The 19,829-nt window shown below is 31.2% G+C and overlaps 2 protein-coding genes across 2 annotated transcripts; one reads left to right on the top strand and one right to left on the bottom strand.

Moving 5' to 3' along the window:
- The first annotated feature begins 8 nt into the window (after positions 1-8).
- LOC122270802 (uncharacterized) lies at positions 9-10,203 on the top strand. Its single transcript, XM_087157070.1, has 2 exons — positions 9-1,788; positions 10,008-10,203. Exons 1-2 carry the CDS (start codon positions 288-290, stop codon positions 10,046-10,048), a joined length of 1,542 nt encoding a protein of 513 aa, XP_087013196.1. The 5' UTR covers positions 9-287; the 3' UTR covers positions 10,049-10,203.
- A 7,254-nt stretch (positions 10,204-17,457) lies between these two features.
- On the bottom strand, positions 17,458-19,417 carry LOC139424962 (speckle-type POZ protein B). The gene has a single exon (XM_071177314.2). The coding sequence runs from the start codon at positions 19,338-19,340 to the stop codon at positions 17,853-17,855; it is 1,488 nt and encodes a 495-aa protein (XP_071033415.2). The 5' UTR covers positions 19,341-19,417; the 3' UTR covers positions 17,458-17,852.
- Positions 19,418-19,829: the final 412 nt, after the last annotated feature.

The raw sequence follows: 19,829 nt of genomic DNA, 5'->3' as shown, positions 1-19,829 counted from the left end.
TTTCTTACCCCCTTCTTATGCGTTGAGTACAATGAAATGTGTCGACTATAACCTTGATTTACAACTACCTCTTCGTCGTTTCTATGAAGGAATTTGATCACGTGTCATATAACTAAATTTAAAAAAAAGTGATATTTCGTGTTTAGAACTCTTTCCGTAAAAGAATTACTTTCGATAAGAATTGCAAAACGAAACGTATGATGCATATGATGTGTTAATATTTCCTGTTAAGCTAACATATTTTTTATTGTTTGTTCAACTGCTTGTCTGCCGGAATAATTTAAAGAATGGGTGATGCTACAAAACATAACCAATGCATATTTACATGGAAAATTAAAAACTTTTTATCTTGTCGTACCGCTTATGATGAAAGAATTTTAAGTCCCACTTTTTACGCGGCCAACTTGCCAGTCAAAACTTGGGAATTAAAGCTGTTTCCGCTAGGAAACTCAGGAGATAATAATTATTGTAAATACAAAACTATCGCTTACTTATTTAGAAAACAGCCTGATAATTATTCGAAATCAATTGTTTTAGATGTAACTTTGGGAATACATAGTGTTGACGGATCTGTTCTAAAGACTGAAGAAAAGAAAAGTTGTAAATTGAGTAAAAATGGTCATTGGGGATGTAATTTTGGAACTACAGAAGAGTTACGCCGACTCATAAAAAACTGGAGCCAAGATACTATAATTATTCGTTGTGTTATGACCAATGTCATGAGCGAAAAAGAATACAAAGTACAATGTATTGAATCTGAGGCTGTAACAATTGTAGATGTTGACCGATTTACTTTTAAGTGGCATGTATCTAACGTCGGATGCTTCGACTGGTCAGAAAACATATCCGATCCAAATTCGATATTGCCCAACTTGAAAATCGACTTGATTGCCGCAGCTGATGAAGTAGTGAAAATAAGAATCCAAATGTTAGACAAATCTTCAGAGAATGAAACAGTATTGTTCAGAATGAAATTTTTAAGCTCATCTGGCATACAATTAGCTTCTATGTGTGAATTACATTTGTTTGATTCAACCAAGCCTTGGGTGCTTCCTACATTGATTAGCATAAAAAGCTTGTCCACAGGAAATTCATGGCCTCCTTCCTACAATTATACATTTATTTCTGAATGCATTATTTCCAAGAAAACTACTAGCTGGTCAAAAATTGAAAATCTCTCAGCCAGCTCGATTGTTAAGAAAGAATCGACAACTCTGCCTAGTTTTTCCTCGTCTTTACAACATGATTTTCGTGAACTGTTCCTGAGCAAAAAACATTCGGACGTAAAACTGAGGGTCAACAACATAGATTTTCTGGCCCATAAAGCCGTTCTAGCCTCTCGATCTCCTGTATTTTCTGCGATGTTTGATCAAGACATGCTTGAAAATCAATCTGGAATTGTGCAAATCAAGGATTTAAATGAGAAGACCTTGCAAAACCTGCTAGAATTTATGTACACCGATGTTGTAAATGAAATGGACTGCGAAGGTACTTTAAATCTTTTGCTGGCTGCCGATAAATATCAAGTATTGAATCTAAAAGATAAATGCACATCGAAAATTTTGTCCCTGCTTTCAGAAGAAAATGTTTGTGAAGTGATAACAGTGGCAGATATGATTAATCATGAAAGTTTGAAGACCATCGCTTTAAATTTTATTTTGGAAAAAGCTTCGAAAATTTTATCTGCTCCCAATTGGTGTTTATGGGTTGAAGAAAATATGAGATTAGCGTCAGAAATTTTAGTCAAGCTTTCGAAATATTTAAAATCTGAAAACAACTATTCTGTTGGTAAGTTTCTTAGAACTAATTATATATTTACTTAATAATATAAAATCAGACTTTTATAAGGGGCTTATATTCTCAAAAAAATGTAACTTAACAATTAATAGATGATTAACTTTATAAATATGATGTATATATATATATATATAATGATATATATATTATAATATATATATATATATATAGATATATATATATATATACACTCTTTTTCGCGGATATAATCGTGTGGGCTGATGAAAAGATTACATCTTTCTTTTCTTCCGGTTTTTTAATAAAATTTCATTCATCTTTTTTTTTTTTTTTTTTTTTTTTTGTAATCAGCTGTTTGTTATTCTTTTAATTATTATTTACCCCCCCTCCCCAATTTTTTTTTCTTATGTCTATAATTTTCCTTGTTTTTATCTTCATTTTGTACTTATATATATATATATATATATATATATATATATATATATATATATATATATATATATATATATATTTGCCGATTTGTTTGTAATTGTTTAGAACTATCAATACATAAGTTGTGTCGAATCCTTAATTTTTTCTCCGACAAATATTGAAAGAATGAGAGCTATATAATTGTTACTTAAATGCTTCAATATTTTATTTAAATGTCAGACTATGAATTTGTTTGTCTTTTAGAAAAAAAACCCAGAAAAATTGTAGATTTCTTATTACAAAAACGGGAAAGTAATATATATATATTTTTTTTAATTTCAAAAACAAACCATTTTGTTTTGTTTAAGCTGAGTTTTTTTTATGAAAAAAAGATTTATATAGTTTTCGACGCCTTAAATGAAATATAATTAAAACTTTTAGCTATTATTTTCATTAAAAAATTTAAAAAGTACATTACAAAAATATCAGAATTTAATTGAAAACAGAAATTTTTTCAGAATAACACCATATGAAGAAAAGCATAATTCAATATTTTAAAAAAAAATATTTTGAAACGGTACAATGCATTGCCATGATTTCAACAACAATTACATAACAGTAAATTGATAATATTACAGATAAATTTAAAATATTTTTAACTTATTATAAAAATCCATATATTTTTTTTTATTTCATTTCAATTAAAAATAAAATTGAAATAAAATGTATGGAATCGAAGCAAATTATTTCAAATAACTACGAAAAGGATGTTTTTTTTTTTGCAATGTAAAATTAAATTTTAGCGGAACATTTTCGTCCCCTTTACAACATTACGAACAACATTCTTCAAATTCAAGTAAAAATAATTAATATTTTATTAATATAATATAATTGAGTGATAAATACGAATTACATACAAAAAATTATGAGTAATTTTAATTCAACTTAATTTAAATTTTGTGTGTTTTAAGTATAGATTAAACGAATATGCTGCCAGTATTCGGTATTCGAACCTTTTACGGAATATTCGGTGGCCGAATATTTTGCTAAACATTAGGCTAAGTAGATATATTTCCGTATAATGATCTGTGAAGCCAACTAGATTCGCCAAGGCGCAATTCAATGCAGGTGATCCAGGAAGCACATGAAAAGACATAATTGTCGACTGGGAAGGGGCGGAGCTTCACTAAAGAGGCTGAACAAGAGCGTCATTTATCACGTGACTATTGACACGCCAAGTTTAATTTACAATAGATGTAACCTTTTTCATTATTTATTATTTCTTTTTCTTCAGTTGTATTTTCTTTTTTAATGCGCTCTTGTTTCAGTACGTTTTAATGTATCCAACAAAATATATAAATATTACATTTACAAATTATATTTTAATTCTATATTTAAATTAGTTCAGAATAAAATGAAGCATGTATGTATATGCGTGTATGTATGTATATGAGTATATGTATGTTTGTACATATATATTAGATAAATACTAAAAGGGTTCTATTTTTTTTAGTGCTCCTCACACTATTGTATTGATATATTTTGCTTTGGCTATATTGATACAATATTAGAAAGTACTCCTTTTTGCGAGTATAATCGTGGGAGCTGATGAAAAGATTATATATTTTTCTTTCTGGATATTAATTACTTGTTTTTCTTCCTTTTTTCAGAATTTTATTATTATTATTATTATTATTATATATATATATATATGAATATATATATATATATATATATATATATATATATATATATATATATATATATATATCATCAATTTATCATCAATTAATGTATTGTATATCAGATAAATCTAGAAATCAGTGAGTTAAAAATTAGATAATTGATATATTAATGAAACAATGAGAGACTCAGCTTCTTATTAACTGAGCGAATTTGTGAATCAGGGAATCAATCAATTAATAGCGGATTAATTTATCATCAATTAATCCGTAAATGAGAGAATTAATGAGTTATTTAAATAAAAGGAAATTGGATTAATGAATCATGAGAGACTTGATGATATAGTAAATCAAAATAACCATAAAACCCATTATTTATTGATTTAAAAAATAATTTATAGACACATTCTATGAAATGGTTATTCATTAATTTTTTTTAATAATTAAATCGTTGATTAATTTAATTGTTTATTGATCTACCAGCTGTTACTATACTCATCTACCATTAGTATTAATAAATTGCTAAAAAATATTAACCAAATTTATTTTAACTATTTAAATTAGACGTGAATAATATGCATGAATAAAAATTATCAAATCCTGTAGCAGCGTTACTAGTATAGTAAAAATAGAATTTTAAATGAAAGTCTTCAAAAAATAATCAAAACTTCAGCATACTATCAAGTATCCTCTTCATTGTAAGTGAAAAGAAATTGCTTGACTTCGAGCGTCCTGTTTTAGCTTACAAAAGACTATTTAGACATTTTAGAAGCATTGCTTTCTATACATTCACATACATTTTACGAAATCGAATAGTATCAAATTCGATAGGCTGTTTGCCAGTGGTTCTCATACTAGTCTGTGAGTTGCAGTGATTTTATTTTTATTTTATAACCGTCGTTGAACAGCCGACCCAATTTAATAGATTTACGACTACTAATGTTCAACTCCGAAGCCTTGCAATTTTGAACCAATCCAGAAGACAAGGAAACTCCTGGATCAGTACCCCCAGAGGTATTGATTTGTTATGGGACCATGGAGGAACATTTGAGACTCGACAGATTTAACGTGCATCAGTCACCATTTACTACACGGGGAGTCTTCGGCCGGCGAGGATCGAACCCACGACCTCTTGGACTTGGGCCCAGCGCCCTACCGACCAGGCTCCCGGCCTGAGTTTCAGTGATTCAAGGGTTCACATCTCGATGAAATACCCAAGGTTTAAATTCCTCAGATCGATACGATTGGTTGTTACGAATTCTGCTCCCGGCTCGCACTGGTTGCATTGCTGACTTAAAATATCATCAGTAATTGACTAATCATTGTTGAGAATTTGATTACCATCTGGATTCCCGTAAGATGTTTTAGGTTTTTTTTCCATATAAGGCAAATGTGGGTTGTCTCTATTCCGAATTTCAGAAAGTCTCCATGCATTCTATTTTGCCCAATGCAAATACAAGAGTTTCCTTGTCTTCTGTGTTGGGTTCAAGATTGCGAGGTTACAAATTAAATATTTATATTCGTAAAGACGTTAAACCCCAGATATAAAATAAAATATTAATCTACGGAAGTTATGGCGCAGAAGCCGCCACGATTATGTATACAGAGTACAAATTTTAACAAGTTAACGCACCTGACATTGTCAAGTAAAGTATAAGTAACAACAAAAACAAGAAACATATTTCTCTAAGTTTTTTATTTTCGTGCTAATTTAAATGAGATTAACTTAAGTCTATATGACAAAGATGATAGTTTAAACGTTAAAGGTTTATTCTTTATAATTACAATACAACTATAATACTGTTTAATTGAAAAAAACCAAAAAAAATTGTAACTGATACTTATTAAGCGTCAAAAATATACGAAACAATACCTTATTTGTTTAGATAGCAATAGGAAACAATACCTTATTTTTTCAGATAGCAATGTCAGAAGCTTAATGTACAAGTGCAAAATAGTACTCTTTGTGCATAAAATCCCTATAACTTCAGAACTATTTTGCCGATCAATTCAAAGGATTTAGCGTAAAAAAATTAATGCATTCATCATAGTACATTTATTAATTCGCAACAGAACCTAATAAATTGTTTAAAAGTGTATTTTTATTCAGATCAAAACTCAATTGACACCACCGACTGTTATTGAGAATTCTTAACTTTTGAAAGCTATCTCTTGTTTTTCCCAGTAAGTTTTCAAAGGAAAAAAAAATCTCACTGGAACAATTAAAAAATAATTGTTACGAAAAAAATACTAGTTGTCAGTCATGTGTAAATTCAATTTCGAGGCATTTTTTGCACAAGGTACCTTCTTTTTTTGAAACAATGGCGTAGCGTGAGGGGGGGGGGGAGCACGCTTTTTGTTTTTTGAAAACTGTTTCTTTATTTTAAGTTAAATACTTAGTTTACGTTTTCATTAATTAACATTCAATATTCAATTCATATTCACTAATTAGCATCTTCGAAAGAAATATTAAATTTTTTTTTTAAATATATTCATTTAAAAGATTGGTCTTTTCCCGAATTTTGCTATAAAAGTGTTCAATTTTGAAGTATCAATTTTTATTGGTTTCTTCAAAAACTTGAAACACCTTAAAATATTGGAATTAAAACGAAGTCTCTTTGTTTTAATATTCGTATAGTATCCATTTTCAGTTCTAACAAAGAGGGAAAGGATGTCCATACCAGTTCTGACGATATGTGAAAACGTCATTTCTTGACGTTTTTGACCACGCCTCCTCAAAATACTCCCCGCAGGCACTCGTATGAATCTCGCCAAAGTTTGGCGACAATTTTGGATACGGAAATCATCCCTATCATTTTAACGAATCGTTTGTAATAGACATAATTCTTTTCGTGTCACCTTTTCCTGCACGGTAAGACGGTAACCAGTAACATGGAAAACTGTGATTCTTAACGTTAAAGTTATAATTCAAAACTGATAAAAAAATTTTTTTTTCTTCTTATCTTTTGCTTTTTTTATTAACTTTTCTTTTTATCATCGTTTTTATTTTGACAGAATTCTTTGAAGAGCATTTCTAATGAACGTTATTCTTTTTTATTTACTTTTTTCTAAAAATACGGCTGTGTGAAAAGCTGAATTGAGATTTTTAGCGTTAAATCTTTCATTAAGACCGATTTTTCTTTTTTTCATGGTTTTTTTTATGATAGCTCTGCTTTTTTTAATAGCTTTTCTAATAGCGTTATTTCTCTTTCAACGTTTTATCAATATTTTTTTTCTCCAGAAAATATTATTTTTAGCATTAATTTTTTTTATCAGTTAAGATATTTTTTTCTATTTCTATTTTTTCCACCTTTCAACTTTGGTTTAGTTTTTTTTTTTTAACAGCTGTTAGTTTTCTTTAATCTATCTTAAATATTTCTAATTATCTTAATATCTTTATTACCCTAATTTTTATTAAATTTTTCCCCCTTTACCCCATACCAATAATGCAGCTAAGTTTTGATTTTTTTTTTCAATAATGATTGAACTTATTTATTTATATAAAATAATGATTATTTTTTTTTTTTTGATGATTGATCCAAGATAGGTAAAACCATGCACTTTTTTAATATCAAATTAATTTTAAGCAACTTTCATTGTCTAATCATTTACAGTTTTACTTTTTTTCATGTACTTTATTTTTCTATCATTAATTTTAAGTCCCATCTCCTTTGCTACTCTAATTAAGCATCTAGTGATAGAGCTCAAAGCTGATTTTCTTTTTCTTAGAATTCTTATTTTCGTTTATTTGCGTCGGCTTAAGCGCAAATATGTTTTGTGCGGATGTTTTTTCTTAAGTCAAGTTGACGAACAACATGCTCCAGAATCAAAATAAATAACGGGGGGGGGGGGCGAGAGTGCATCACCCAGTTGTACGCCAGCATTTATATCAAATTCATCAGTCACTTTGCACGATAACTGCTGCTGAGTTCTTCAATTTTTCCTGTAAGATGAACCATTTTTTTTTCCAAATTGTCTTTGCTGCTCTACGATGTCGTTGGTATTCTAGTTTATTTCTTGTATAAATTAGCAGCAATATCATTCTTGAAATCGTTTTTGATTTTCAATGAATTCTATACACAAAGCTGTTTAAGGTGTTTTCTGCGAAGCACAACAGCGCTAGGAAGTCGAAGTTGTCGGACCGTCATAGACGGGTGTTGAAGAGGATATTCGCTCAAAAACGCAAGACTACACTGTCGGTGATAACGTCCGAGATGAATACCCACCTTCAGAACTCCGTATCCACCACTAGGTGGCACACTCTTGCTACACGTGCCCGCCGTTAATTTAACGGTCGAAGGACGACTCCATTCTTACACAGGTGTTTCTATTATTTTGTCCTATACCTGTACCTCGATAACTGCAGCATCTATTACCGTGATTCACTAAGTATCACTGGTGCTTAGTGATTTTTATTTTTACATCTGTGTTTTCTGAGTTGGGTGATTTTTTTTTTACATCCGCCCGAAAAGGAATATTGTCAGCGTTTGTTACGTACACATACAATTGTAAATTTTAAATAAGTTTGAAGATACAATAGGAGTAAAAATTAAAAAGAGGAATTAAGGCCTTCAATTGAATAATTGTTGAAATTAAATAAAAAAAAAGATTTAAAAGGAATATCACAATTAAAAGTCATGACTGAAAGCTCCCTTTACGGTAATTTAAATGGCATGTCTAAACGGAAATAATTTAGCTTAAAAACGTTTTTGGTGTTATTTTTTTAGTATATGTCTTTTTTTTTATTTAGTTACTATTCTGTTTTCCTCGCTTATAATTAATTGATCACTCTTTTGATGTTACAGTTTTCTGTTGCCAACAGAATTTTATCAATTTAAGTAATCTTTATCTATAGGCATTAGCATTTTGTACTATTAGATAGATATTATACTTATTTCCTTGTTATAGTAAAATCTGTTTCCTGAATATTAAATTTTTGTATTTATTCTTTTGATTAACGGTTCAAAAACTGAGAAATTTATCAAAATCCTTAGTTTCTGATCAGCTTTTTTAAAAATTAGCTGATACATACACGTAAAATCATGATCCGGTTTCAGGTTTATTTTCTGTTTTTCTTCTCTCTCTAATTTTTCAATGGAAAATTTACCGTTTTGTTTTGTTTTCTTTTTTTTTTCCCAAAATAGATTAAAAAAAAAAAAAAAAATAGGGCGTGGAGTCCCTCAGCGCGGAAGAAGTGATACTTCATAATGTGGAAATGAAAATAGGAAGGGGTAGAAATTGATTTTTAGTGAAATCATATTGTTTCTTTAAGACAAACTTTATTAACAATGCTTACAATTCACAATTGATCGCATCTTTTAATTATCATTTTCGAGTGGAGAAATATCCAAATCTATAACATTTACAATGGGATTATGATAACTAAAGTAAGATACGAAATGTTTGAGTTCTATTTTTTCAATATTTCTTGAAAAAAACTGCATCAATGGTAGTTACCCCTTTGGTTGTTGGATCATTCCTACCACTTATCATTTCCAATCCAAATTTGTCTTTAAGGAAGGTTAATAATGTTTCAGCTTCAGGTAACAAGAAATTCACATTAAAATCTCCTGCAAGGATCACAGGCCGCTCACAATAATCAATTTCTTCACCAGTAACGTCTGCCAGAGCTTGTGAACCTGCAGTGGATAGTGGCAATAAAGATTTAGCAATAAATAATTTAATGTCCCTCATGGCTGCATTTGGTGAAATATAAATGGCAATTAGAAAAGAGAAAACCTAACAATCAATTGATATTCATAAGAGACATACCTTCACATAACCTTAAATCCGTCATGGTCCATGGGATTGTTTTCACTAATTTCTTACAATTGTTAACCACTAAGTTTGAAAATAAAAAATACTACCCTATTAAATTATATGTGTATCAAATCAAACTAAAATATTTATAGAAAAACAATCCTTTTATGACCTTTATTATTTTTATGCTAGTGAGAACCAAAACAATATGGAAATGAATGAGGGAAAACTGGATCCTACCACGTGATTTCCCGGCCAATAAAAATGTAGCGCTAAACGTTTAACGCAACCTTGTTGGAAGTCGCATAAGAAGTATCACTTCAAAAAATAACAAGTTAGCACACTGGTTGATCTTTCTCAGAATTTGATAATAAAATCAATTTTTTTTTTCTTTTTCAGGCAAAAAAAGAAAAATTCCTGCTGCAAAGGAAGAGTTGTAGGAAACAAACTCTTTTGTACGTGCAGAAATAATAATGTTTGTTGTGTTGAATTGTTTTACCATTTAACATTATACTCATTATAAATGTTTTACTTCTCTCTTTGATGGAAATACTACTTTTTGATTATTTACAAATAATAAAATTTTTTAATAATATATAAATGTATTTTTATAAATTTATATTTTCTTAATATTCACCTTTTCTTTTTCTCTTTTTAAAGGAGGTATATTTAAAACATAGTAAGTGAACGTTGAGCTCAAAATAAGTTACAAAAGTTGAGCTTGAACAAATAATTGTAATCTGGAATCTTATGAATGTAATCTGCTGCAGGTCGTGCTCTTCTAGATTAAAATTTGTTCAAGTCATTGATTTATAGAAATTTCCGAACTGTGTTGAATTTACTATGGAAAAAAATAAATAAAGAAAAGGATATGGCATTAGTAGGTAATCACTGTAATGTTTTAATTTCGTTTTTAATGCATTATTGTCGGGTTTTCCTTTTAAGTTCATAAAGTCCAAAAATGTATATCTTTAGACAATTTTTTTTACAAATAAAAATGATTTGAACATGACTTCAATTCCTCCATTGGAAGTGTTACTGGCAGCTATTAAAAAATCATAAACAGGAACCTCCATTTTACATTAAAGATTTAGATTCTCCTAAGAAAATGTCCCAATTTGACTTAAAAATTTATTATTTACATGAGGTCTAAATTTTAGACTTCCATCTTGGTAAAATCATGTTATTTAGCTTTACTGTCAGTTATAGGTTAATTCCTATATACAGTGCTAATTAAAAATATAGAATATGAAACTTTTTCATTCGATAAATCATTTGTGACTTCCATCTTGGTAAAAACGTGTTGCTAAACATTACTGCCAATTTGGATAATTACCCCATTCATTACAAAATATCGTAATGAAACTTTTTTAGTTTTTCTACTTATTTAAAAAAGAACTTAAAATCAAAACTTTATCTTTCTAACTTAGTAATGGGCGAATGAGGACCTTTTTTAAAAATCTTTATATGATACGTAATAATTGTCAGAAATATTTGAATTTTCTAAGTTATACAAATACGTAACTACTTAAATGGAAAACAAAAGGTAAGTTATAATTGTTGGATATATTTGAGTTCTGTAAGGTATGCATATGCATACAAACTACGTAAATAGCAGAGTCAAAAAATATAAAACTTGAAATATTATAAGACTTTTTCAGAATAATATTTTTTAGATCTCAGTACACAAAAGATTATTATATATAGATAACTACCCCCATGATTGCTTCGCAATAGTTCTTTTTTCTTGGAACAGTTTTTCTATTAAAGTTAAAAATATTCACTTAACTATACTAAATGTTTTCTTACGCTCTTGCGCCTCTTCTTCCCACGTCCAAATATTACTATTTAGTATTATGAACATTTAGATCTCTTGGTGAACAGAAGTGATTTTTTCGATTATCATTTTTTCAAATAACATTTATATTCTTAATACATTATATTGTTCAAACAAATTTGATGAGATCACAACCATAATTAAAAATTTCCGCTAATAATAGCAGTACTGAAAAATAACTTTAAATTAGGGATACAAAAATATTTAAAGGAAAATAATACCTTTACGACTGTTGTTAATTTTATGCTGATGACAACCTAAACAATATGGAAATGAATTGGAGAACACTGGATCCTACCACGTGATTTTCCGGCCAATAAAAATGCGCCGACAACAATGGAAAATGGTATATCAGATCATTATGATTTTATGTTATATAGAGAAACATATAGATAGTAAAGATTATTATATTATAGATATAAGGAGATATCATTACAGTTTATAATAACGGTATTTAATTACCATTTTTTATTTAGAAAAAGGTAAATTAATTACAAATGAAGCAAAAAAATCTGGTTAAAATTACCGAACTGTATGGTAATGACATTTCTGGTAAAGAAAAGAACAATTCTGGTCTATAAAACAAAAATATACATTTAGCAATTTTTCCGTTTAATAAGGTAACAGAGAACTGGAAATTCTAGTTTTCTAAATTATAGTTCTTTTTACGAGACATTTATTAAAGAAGACGAAACTTTTGAAATTTAACCAAATTATGGCGTTTATGCCATGCTCTCAGGTATCAGGATTAACTTACCACATTTACCTAATTTGATCGCATATTATGAAACCATATTTTATTGCTAACTTCACCAAAATCATTACCACCGCGCTTCAATAAAAATTACAGAGCTTTTTGGTGTTCAGCGTGCTAAAAAGACGGTAAGTTTTACCATGTTTTGGTAGTTTTTACCACACTTTTTTTCTCTGTGTATTTACTTTTCAACGGTATAAATTTATTTATGACAAAAATATTATGTAAAAAATTCATCAATTCAGGTGAGCCATGTAAATAACGAATACAAAATAGCTATTTAAAATTCCAGTGCAATAAGAACTTACTCACTACACTTTAAGTAAATGATCTTTTATAGTGAAAGTGTTTAATGAGTTACATAATTCCAATAAGAGTTTAGAAAGAAAAAAAAGATTGTGAATAAAGTTGTCATGGTAACCGAGCTAAATTTGATAGGTTTCAGTTTTATCTCGATAGTACTGGAAACTTAAATCTATGTAAATAAAATAAAACTTTTTGGGAGCATTTAGTGATGAATAATTTTAGGTTTTGATATAGTGGTCAGTTTTTTGTCAAGAAGCAGAAATGGATGCAAAGAAATGTTGAGAATTGATGAGCCAAGCGCAAGATTATACGAGGGTTGTAAATTAAGTAATGGCAACATAGGTATAAATCAATTTTTAATGAAATTACAAGTGCAATTGCATTACACTCCTTCTATGTAATCACCAGCAAAGCTTATAACCTTTTGCCAAATGTCGGGAAGCAGTTGTAAACCAGTGGCAAGGTGTTGATTGTTGATGTGAGCAACCGAGCGCCTTACTGCGTGGAGTACAGATGAAACATCATGAAATCGGTGCCCTCGGAGGGGTTCCTTCAACTTCGAAAACAGATTGAAGACACAAGAACTCATGTCTGGTGAGTAGAGAGGGTGTTCCAGGATTTTCCACTGACACCGTCGCAATAGGAGAGTGACTTTGTTAGCGACATGGCAAGGAGCGTTGTCATGCAATACGATAGGACGATTGTTGTGCAATAAACGTGGACGTTTGCGCCGCATAGCAGGACGTAGATGGTGCTGTAGAAATCGGCAATAGTAATTTGCGTTGACAGTTTGTCCTTCAGGAACAACGTGTGTAAGAATCACACCGTCTCAGTCTTTAGAGCGATGGAAACGAAATTCCTCAATTTAACGCCACACAACAACTGCCCTTCTAAACAGATCGACTGTTTTTTGCACTCTACACATCGACAACAGCGCAACTTCACCGCTCCCATATCCTATTTGCGCATGCCCACCCTTCTGTGAGTTTCAAGGTTAAGTTGCCACTATTTAATTTATAACCCTCGTATAAAAAGAAAACTAATATCTTCGAAAAAAAATTTTTTTTTCGAAGACAATTTTTTTAGACAATCAGTTTTTGACAGGGAACTGCAAAAAGCTTAATTGGTAAAATAATGATAAAACATTGAATTTAAATTTATTTTTTAATGCCATTAATATCCATTAAAAATAACTGGTAAATATTCACTATAAATTACATAGTTTATTCCAAGCGTTTTGAATGAAAATGCAGTGATGACTCTTTGACGCAGATGGGACACCGGTGTATATTTTTATATAATTTTTTTCCAACATTCTAATTACAAGCAAACATATATTTTATAATTTTTTAATTATTAAAGAAAGCAGTCTAGTAGTTACTGAAAAAATCTGATTATCGGAATAATATTTGTACTAAAATACGAAAAATTTCTAACTAATTGATTTTTTTAAAACAAAGAAATGTCAATGAAGTATAACTGTATCTCTAAGATCTAAATATCTGCACATAACTGCAATTTTGAAAGATTATTCTTCGGAAGTGAGCCGTGTTTGAAAGATTTTAACTTTGTCGCAAAATATAACACGGATGATTCATATTGTATGTTATAACCATTAATTATTAAAATCTTAAATAAATTTTTTTTTCACCCAATACAAAATAATAAAAAAAGTTTCCAAAAAATATGTTTTATAAAAATTCTTGATCAAAAGGTTAAAAAATGTAATTATAACGTTTGATGAATATGATTATATTTTACTTGTGTTGAAAAATATAATTAGCTCCTTTTTTGAAGAGTGTAATTATATTCAAAATTTATGTTAAACAAAATGCACATTATTATAGAACACTAGGGGGCTAAGCGCCCCTGTTCGCTGCCGCTAACCAACCCCGATTATTGCTTCTCAACAATTGTCTTTTCTTGGCAGAAAACCTTTTTTCTACTACAGTCAAAATTATTCGCTTAACATATATGTACTAAAAGGAATTCTATTTGCTTACTCTGGTATCTGTACTTCCCACGTCCAAATATTACTATCTATTAGTATTATAAACTTTTAGATCTCTTGGTGAACGGAAGTGATTTTTCGAAGTAATCATTTTTTAATATAACATTTATTTTCTTATAACATTATATTGTTCAAACAAATTTGATAAGTTCACAACCATAATTTAATATTCTCCCTAATAATAGTAGTACTGAAAAATAAGTTTATATCAGGGATACAAAAATATTTAAAGGAAAACAATACCATTACGACTATTGTTAGTTTTATAGTGATGACAACTAAAACAATATGGAAATAAATGAGGTAAAACTGGATCCGACCACGTGATTTTCCAGCCAATAAAAATGAGCCGACAACAATGGAAAACAGTATATCAGACCATTATGATTTTATGTTATTATAGAGATACAAATCCAAAAATATTAATTAGTAACCTCTTCGTTTTTACATTGTACTTCAGAACAGTAACAAAGTATATTTAGAAGAAAGTTTCTGTTAAAATAATAAACTCATACAGACGAAGAGCATTTTAGGACCCGAAAAATTGTGCAAAGTGAACTATTACGAAAACCATCTTATTCTTATACGATATTGTATAGTTTCATATTTAAAACAATATTTAAGAACTATATTTTTAACTCAAATATTAAAAAAAAAATCTCTCTCTCTCTCTCTCTACATATATATATATATATATATATATATATATAAATATAAAGAAACCTTGGCAAAGGATAGGAGAGAGCTCTTTGTTTACCAAGAAACAAACAATCCATTGCTAATGAATTGAACAAGAATTCCCCTCTCGAAATTTGTCAATATTTTTTAGCTTATTAATATTAAATGTTAGGATAGAAACTAGAAAATCATTAAAAAAATAAAAAAATTAAAACAATTTGGGCCGCATTAATTATTAAAACTTTTTAGATTCTAAGAAAGAAATATTCTTAGAATTTAATTTACAACACTTGTCGAATATTTTTTTATTAATATACAGTATACTCTTGATATCTCAAGTTGAAGGGACGTTAAAAAAATTTCGAGATAACGAGTTCAGAAATAAATATACTCGAAAAAGTCGAAAAATATATTTTAAGATACTCCAATAAGTAGAGACATGAAACATAAAAATAACTACTTATATATCTGTATATAATGATAGTTGATTACAAGTCTAAATACAGTAATGATAGTTTTTTAAAAGTAGTAAAAAAATAATTATGCATTAAATGGAAAATAATTGGCTCACAATAAACTTACATTGGGATTTTCTGAAAAATTCATTTGTTATTTCGAAAAATATTCGGTATAACAAGGTTTTGGGAAGAAACTCTTCGACATAGGAACTCAAATTAACATTAGGTGGATAGGTAATGCCAAGGGGTAAATATTTTTCTGACATAACAAGGTTTTCGAGATAAAGAAGTTTAGAATATCAAGAGTATACTGTACAGAAATTTCATTTCGAGGAAAGAATAATTGATACTAAACTGCTGTTTGTAGAAAATGCAACACCATGAAAGAATCATCAGAATCAAATGAAATTTAATGCAGAAACGACTTGTACTGATACAAATAAATGATGAAATTTTCAAAACAAAAGAAACAAATTAAGCGTCCGAAATCAGTATTTGGTGCAGCCACCACGCGCTGCAATAAGTGCTGCTATACGACGTGGCATGGAGTCAAACAGATGTTGAATATCTGCTTGAGGAAGAGAATTCCATATCGCTTGTATGCGCAACCAAAGTTCGTCTTTGGAAACTGCAGGACGCGGATCACGAGTGAGACGCCGACCAACCATATCCCACACGTGCTCAATAGGCGACATATCCGGCGAATAAGCAGGCCAAGGAAGAAGTTGCATGCGTTGTGCTGAACAGAAGTCTCTAACAGTTCGCGCAACATGTGGGCGTGCATTATCCTGCTGAAAGATAGCTCCAGGGATGCCTTGAAGGAAAGGAACGACTTCGGGCTGTAGCACTTCACGGACGTATCTGTTGCTATTGAGATTACCCTCAATTCGTATCAAATTGGATCGTCCATGATACGAAATCGCACCCCAGACCATAACTCCGGGTGTTCGACCACTATGTCGTTCAATAATACACTCAGGAAGGCAGCGTTGACCGGCATAACGTCTAACACGAACACGGCCATCATGGGTCCACAAATTGAAGCGTGATTCATCTGAAAAGACAACTTGGTGCCAATCAGCTCGCCAGTCTCTGTGCTCAAGAGCCCACTGCCGACGCAGCCGTCGATGATCCGCCGTGAGGGGAATCCTGTATAATGGCACCCTTGCACGCAATCCACGGCGCAGCAGACGACGACGAATTGACGAAGCCGACAATTGTACACCTGTAGCAGTAGACCAATGTGCTGCCAGCTGCCTGGAGGAAGCTGTGCGATCATTCACCGCCATGCGGAGCAGGTGTCGATCATCGCGCTCTGACGTCACCTTCTGTCGTTCAGTGCCTGTTTTTCGAGTTGTTCGGTGCTCGTCGGTCCACTGCTTCCAAACTCGCATCACTGTGGAACTGTTCCGCTGCATACGAGCTGCTATTGCGCGATAGGAAAATCCTCCTTCTCGAAGGCCGATTATCCTCCCTCGTTCAAACTCCGTAAGTTGCTTGAATTTCTTATTCTTCCGTCGTGGAGGCATACTCAGGTCTCACTAAACGTTTGCCACTAACAAATAATCATAGACTATTTTCAACGTCCCGCTACAGCACTTTATTTATACTCTTTCAGCATCAATTCAGAGGGCGCTGCGCGCGCCACGCACGCGCGATGGCTCTGAAACTTTATTAATTTGCATAATATCCTATAAATGGCATTTGCTGCGAATTTCATTTGATTCTGATGATTCCTTCATGGTGTTGCATTTTCTACAAACAGCAGTTTATATGCCAACGATAAAATTTAAAAGAAAACAATACTTAAAAAATATTTTATGCCGAATATATTGATTATTTTTCTGCCTGAAAAAATAATATGCATTTTGAGCAGCGTCTCCAAAATAAACTCATGGCCATTGACTCGTTTATTTGCTATCCGAAGAGTGAAGTTGCTTTGTGAAGAAGAGGCCAATTGGTTCAATTGCTATCTGAAGAAGATTCAATGGGATTAGTTCTTTCCAGATGAGGGTTCATTTGGTTGAATTGTTAACTGAAGAGGATTCAATAGATTTAGTAGCTATTTAAAGAGGATCCAATGGGATTATTGCCGTTAGAAGAGAGTTCAGTTGCTATAGGAAGGAGATCCACTGGATTTAGTTTCTATCCGAAGAGGATTCAGTATGTTTAGCTGTTATTTGAATAAGGTATAGTGAGTTTAATCGCCTACGCCTTTTGAAGATGGCATAAAATGCAAGGATATTTCACACAAAACTTCAGAAGCCAAGTTATTATGTTCTTTGATCCAATCCAACCAATCTTGAGAACTCAAAATCCGTGAAGCTTTCGCTTTAATAAAATTTATAGCCGACTTTTTCAATAATTCTTCATTGACCATGTCTGCAATGTCAATTATATCACAAACGTTTTTCTCAGAAAGAGAAGATACCAAAATAGAGGAACATTTTTCCTTCAGCGATCCAACCTGATATTTGTCAGCTACCAGAAAAAGCACTTTAGCAGTGTCGTACTCAATTTCACTAACTGAGTCGGTATACATGTATTCTAAAAATAGATGTAAAGTCTTACCGTCCACGTCAACAATATCTACCAATCCCGATTCATTTTCTGACATGTCTTGACCAAACATAGCGGAAAATACTGGCGATCGTGCTGCAAGAATGGTTTTATGAGCCAAAAATACTTCGTTATCAACGCGCAGTTGGACATCTGAATGTTGTTTACTGAGAAATATGTCACGGAAGTTGTTTTGTAATGCCGTTTCTTTTGTCGTTGTTCCTTCAATAGCTATTTGTACTGCCGAACAGTAAGAAGACCTCTCGATGTTTGAAATCATAGAGCCGTTGGAAACCGAAACTTCGAAAACAAGGGAAAATTCCCACCATTTGACATCATTCTTAGTTGCTTCCAATAGTTTTTTTGAAACGGTTATGGGGAATTTCCAAATTCCCCCTATTACAGGCTGGAAAAAGTAAGATTCCTTTTTTGAACTGACTTCGATTCCTTTCCCGTTCAAAAAAGTCACCTTGAAAGTCATTGACCGAGGTAGGGTAGACACTACGTCTAAGCAGCGAAGTGCGATTTCAGTGTGTTCAGACTGGGCATTTAAGGATATTTCATACTGAAACACGCCAGGAACAGTAAATATTACACTTTCGGACAATGGTAAAAAGTGTGGAATTTTCACATCCCATTTAAAGGATCCTTTCTCCACTCCAATAAGGGTTCGAGCCGCACATCCTATTGCAGAATTTGTACTTTTTTTCGCTTTTCCACTCATGCAACAACGTAAGGTTAAAGTGCCATCACATAAATACTTTATTTCATCAGTAAGTTTGTCCAAAGGTATAAAAGAACTCCAGCCCCAGCTGCTACGGTTGCCCCATTTTTCGAACTTTGCTGATTTAACTGAATACGAGTGCACAACATCATCGCTCCTTCCAAGAATTTCAATCATAAAATCTATTGTAATCACTCCCGCGATATGATCATGTTCTTTAATCTTCAAATAACATGACATGAAATTGCTGTTCCTTTCGCCTTTCGGGTAAACCATCAAATTCCATTTACATCTGCTTAAATCTTCCGCAATAAATGGCGGACTTTCAATCATTTCGCCAGTTCTCTGAAGACAGTGAGAAAAGTTTTCAATTTTCCATGTGAATATGTATTCATATCTGTTCATGTTTGCTGTTTTTCAATTCACAACAGGCAAGAAGAGAGCTGATGTTTTAACTGAGCGAAATTGGAAATCATCTGCTTGTGGAATGTTGAAACAGCTGTTGAATGTTTCAGAATTTTCTATATTTTATGACGTGAACCTGGTGCCATTTGTGTTAATTTTTCTAGGCAAAATAATTATACTCTTGTCTGCTTTTGTAGCACGCATATTAAAGTTTGGACTGTAGTTTCAAATACACCTTTCTGTTTACAAATAAATAATGCATGTTCAAAAAGCTGATGGGAAATGTCGTGATTATGACGCACATGTTTGATATTTATTTCTACTATATTTAGAAAAAAGGAAAAAAAGAATTACATCTGTCGTAGATAAATTTTTATTTATGGCGAATTTCCTTTCATAGATTTGGCATTTTTAACACTTATTTTTTTCTTATCACCAATTTTAATTTTCAGTGTAGTTCAATTTGTAATTTTAGCACAAATATGCATG

This window comes from Parasteatoda tepidariorum, chromosome 2, assembly GCF_982258835.1.
Source record: "Parasteatoda tepidariorum strain Cologne lab strain chromosome 2, Ptep-v5.0, whole genome shotgun sequence".
NCBI lineage: Eukaryota > Metazoa > Arthropoda > Arachnida > Araneae > Theridiidae > Parasteatoda > Parasteatoda tepidariorum.
This window is presented reverse-complemented; position numbering and strand designations above follow the sequence as displayed.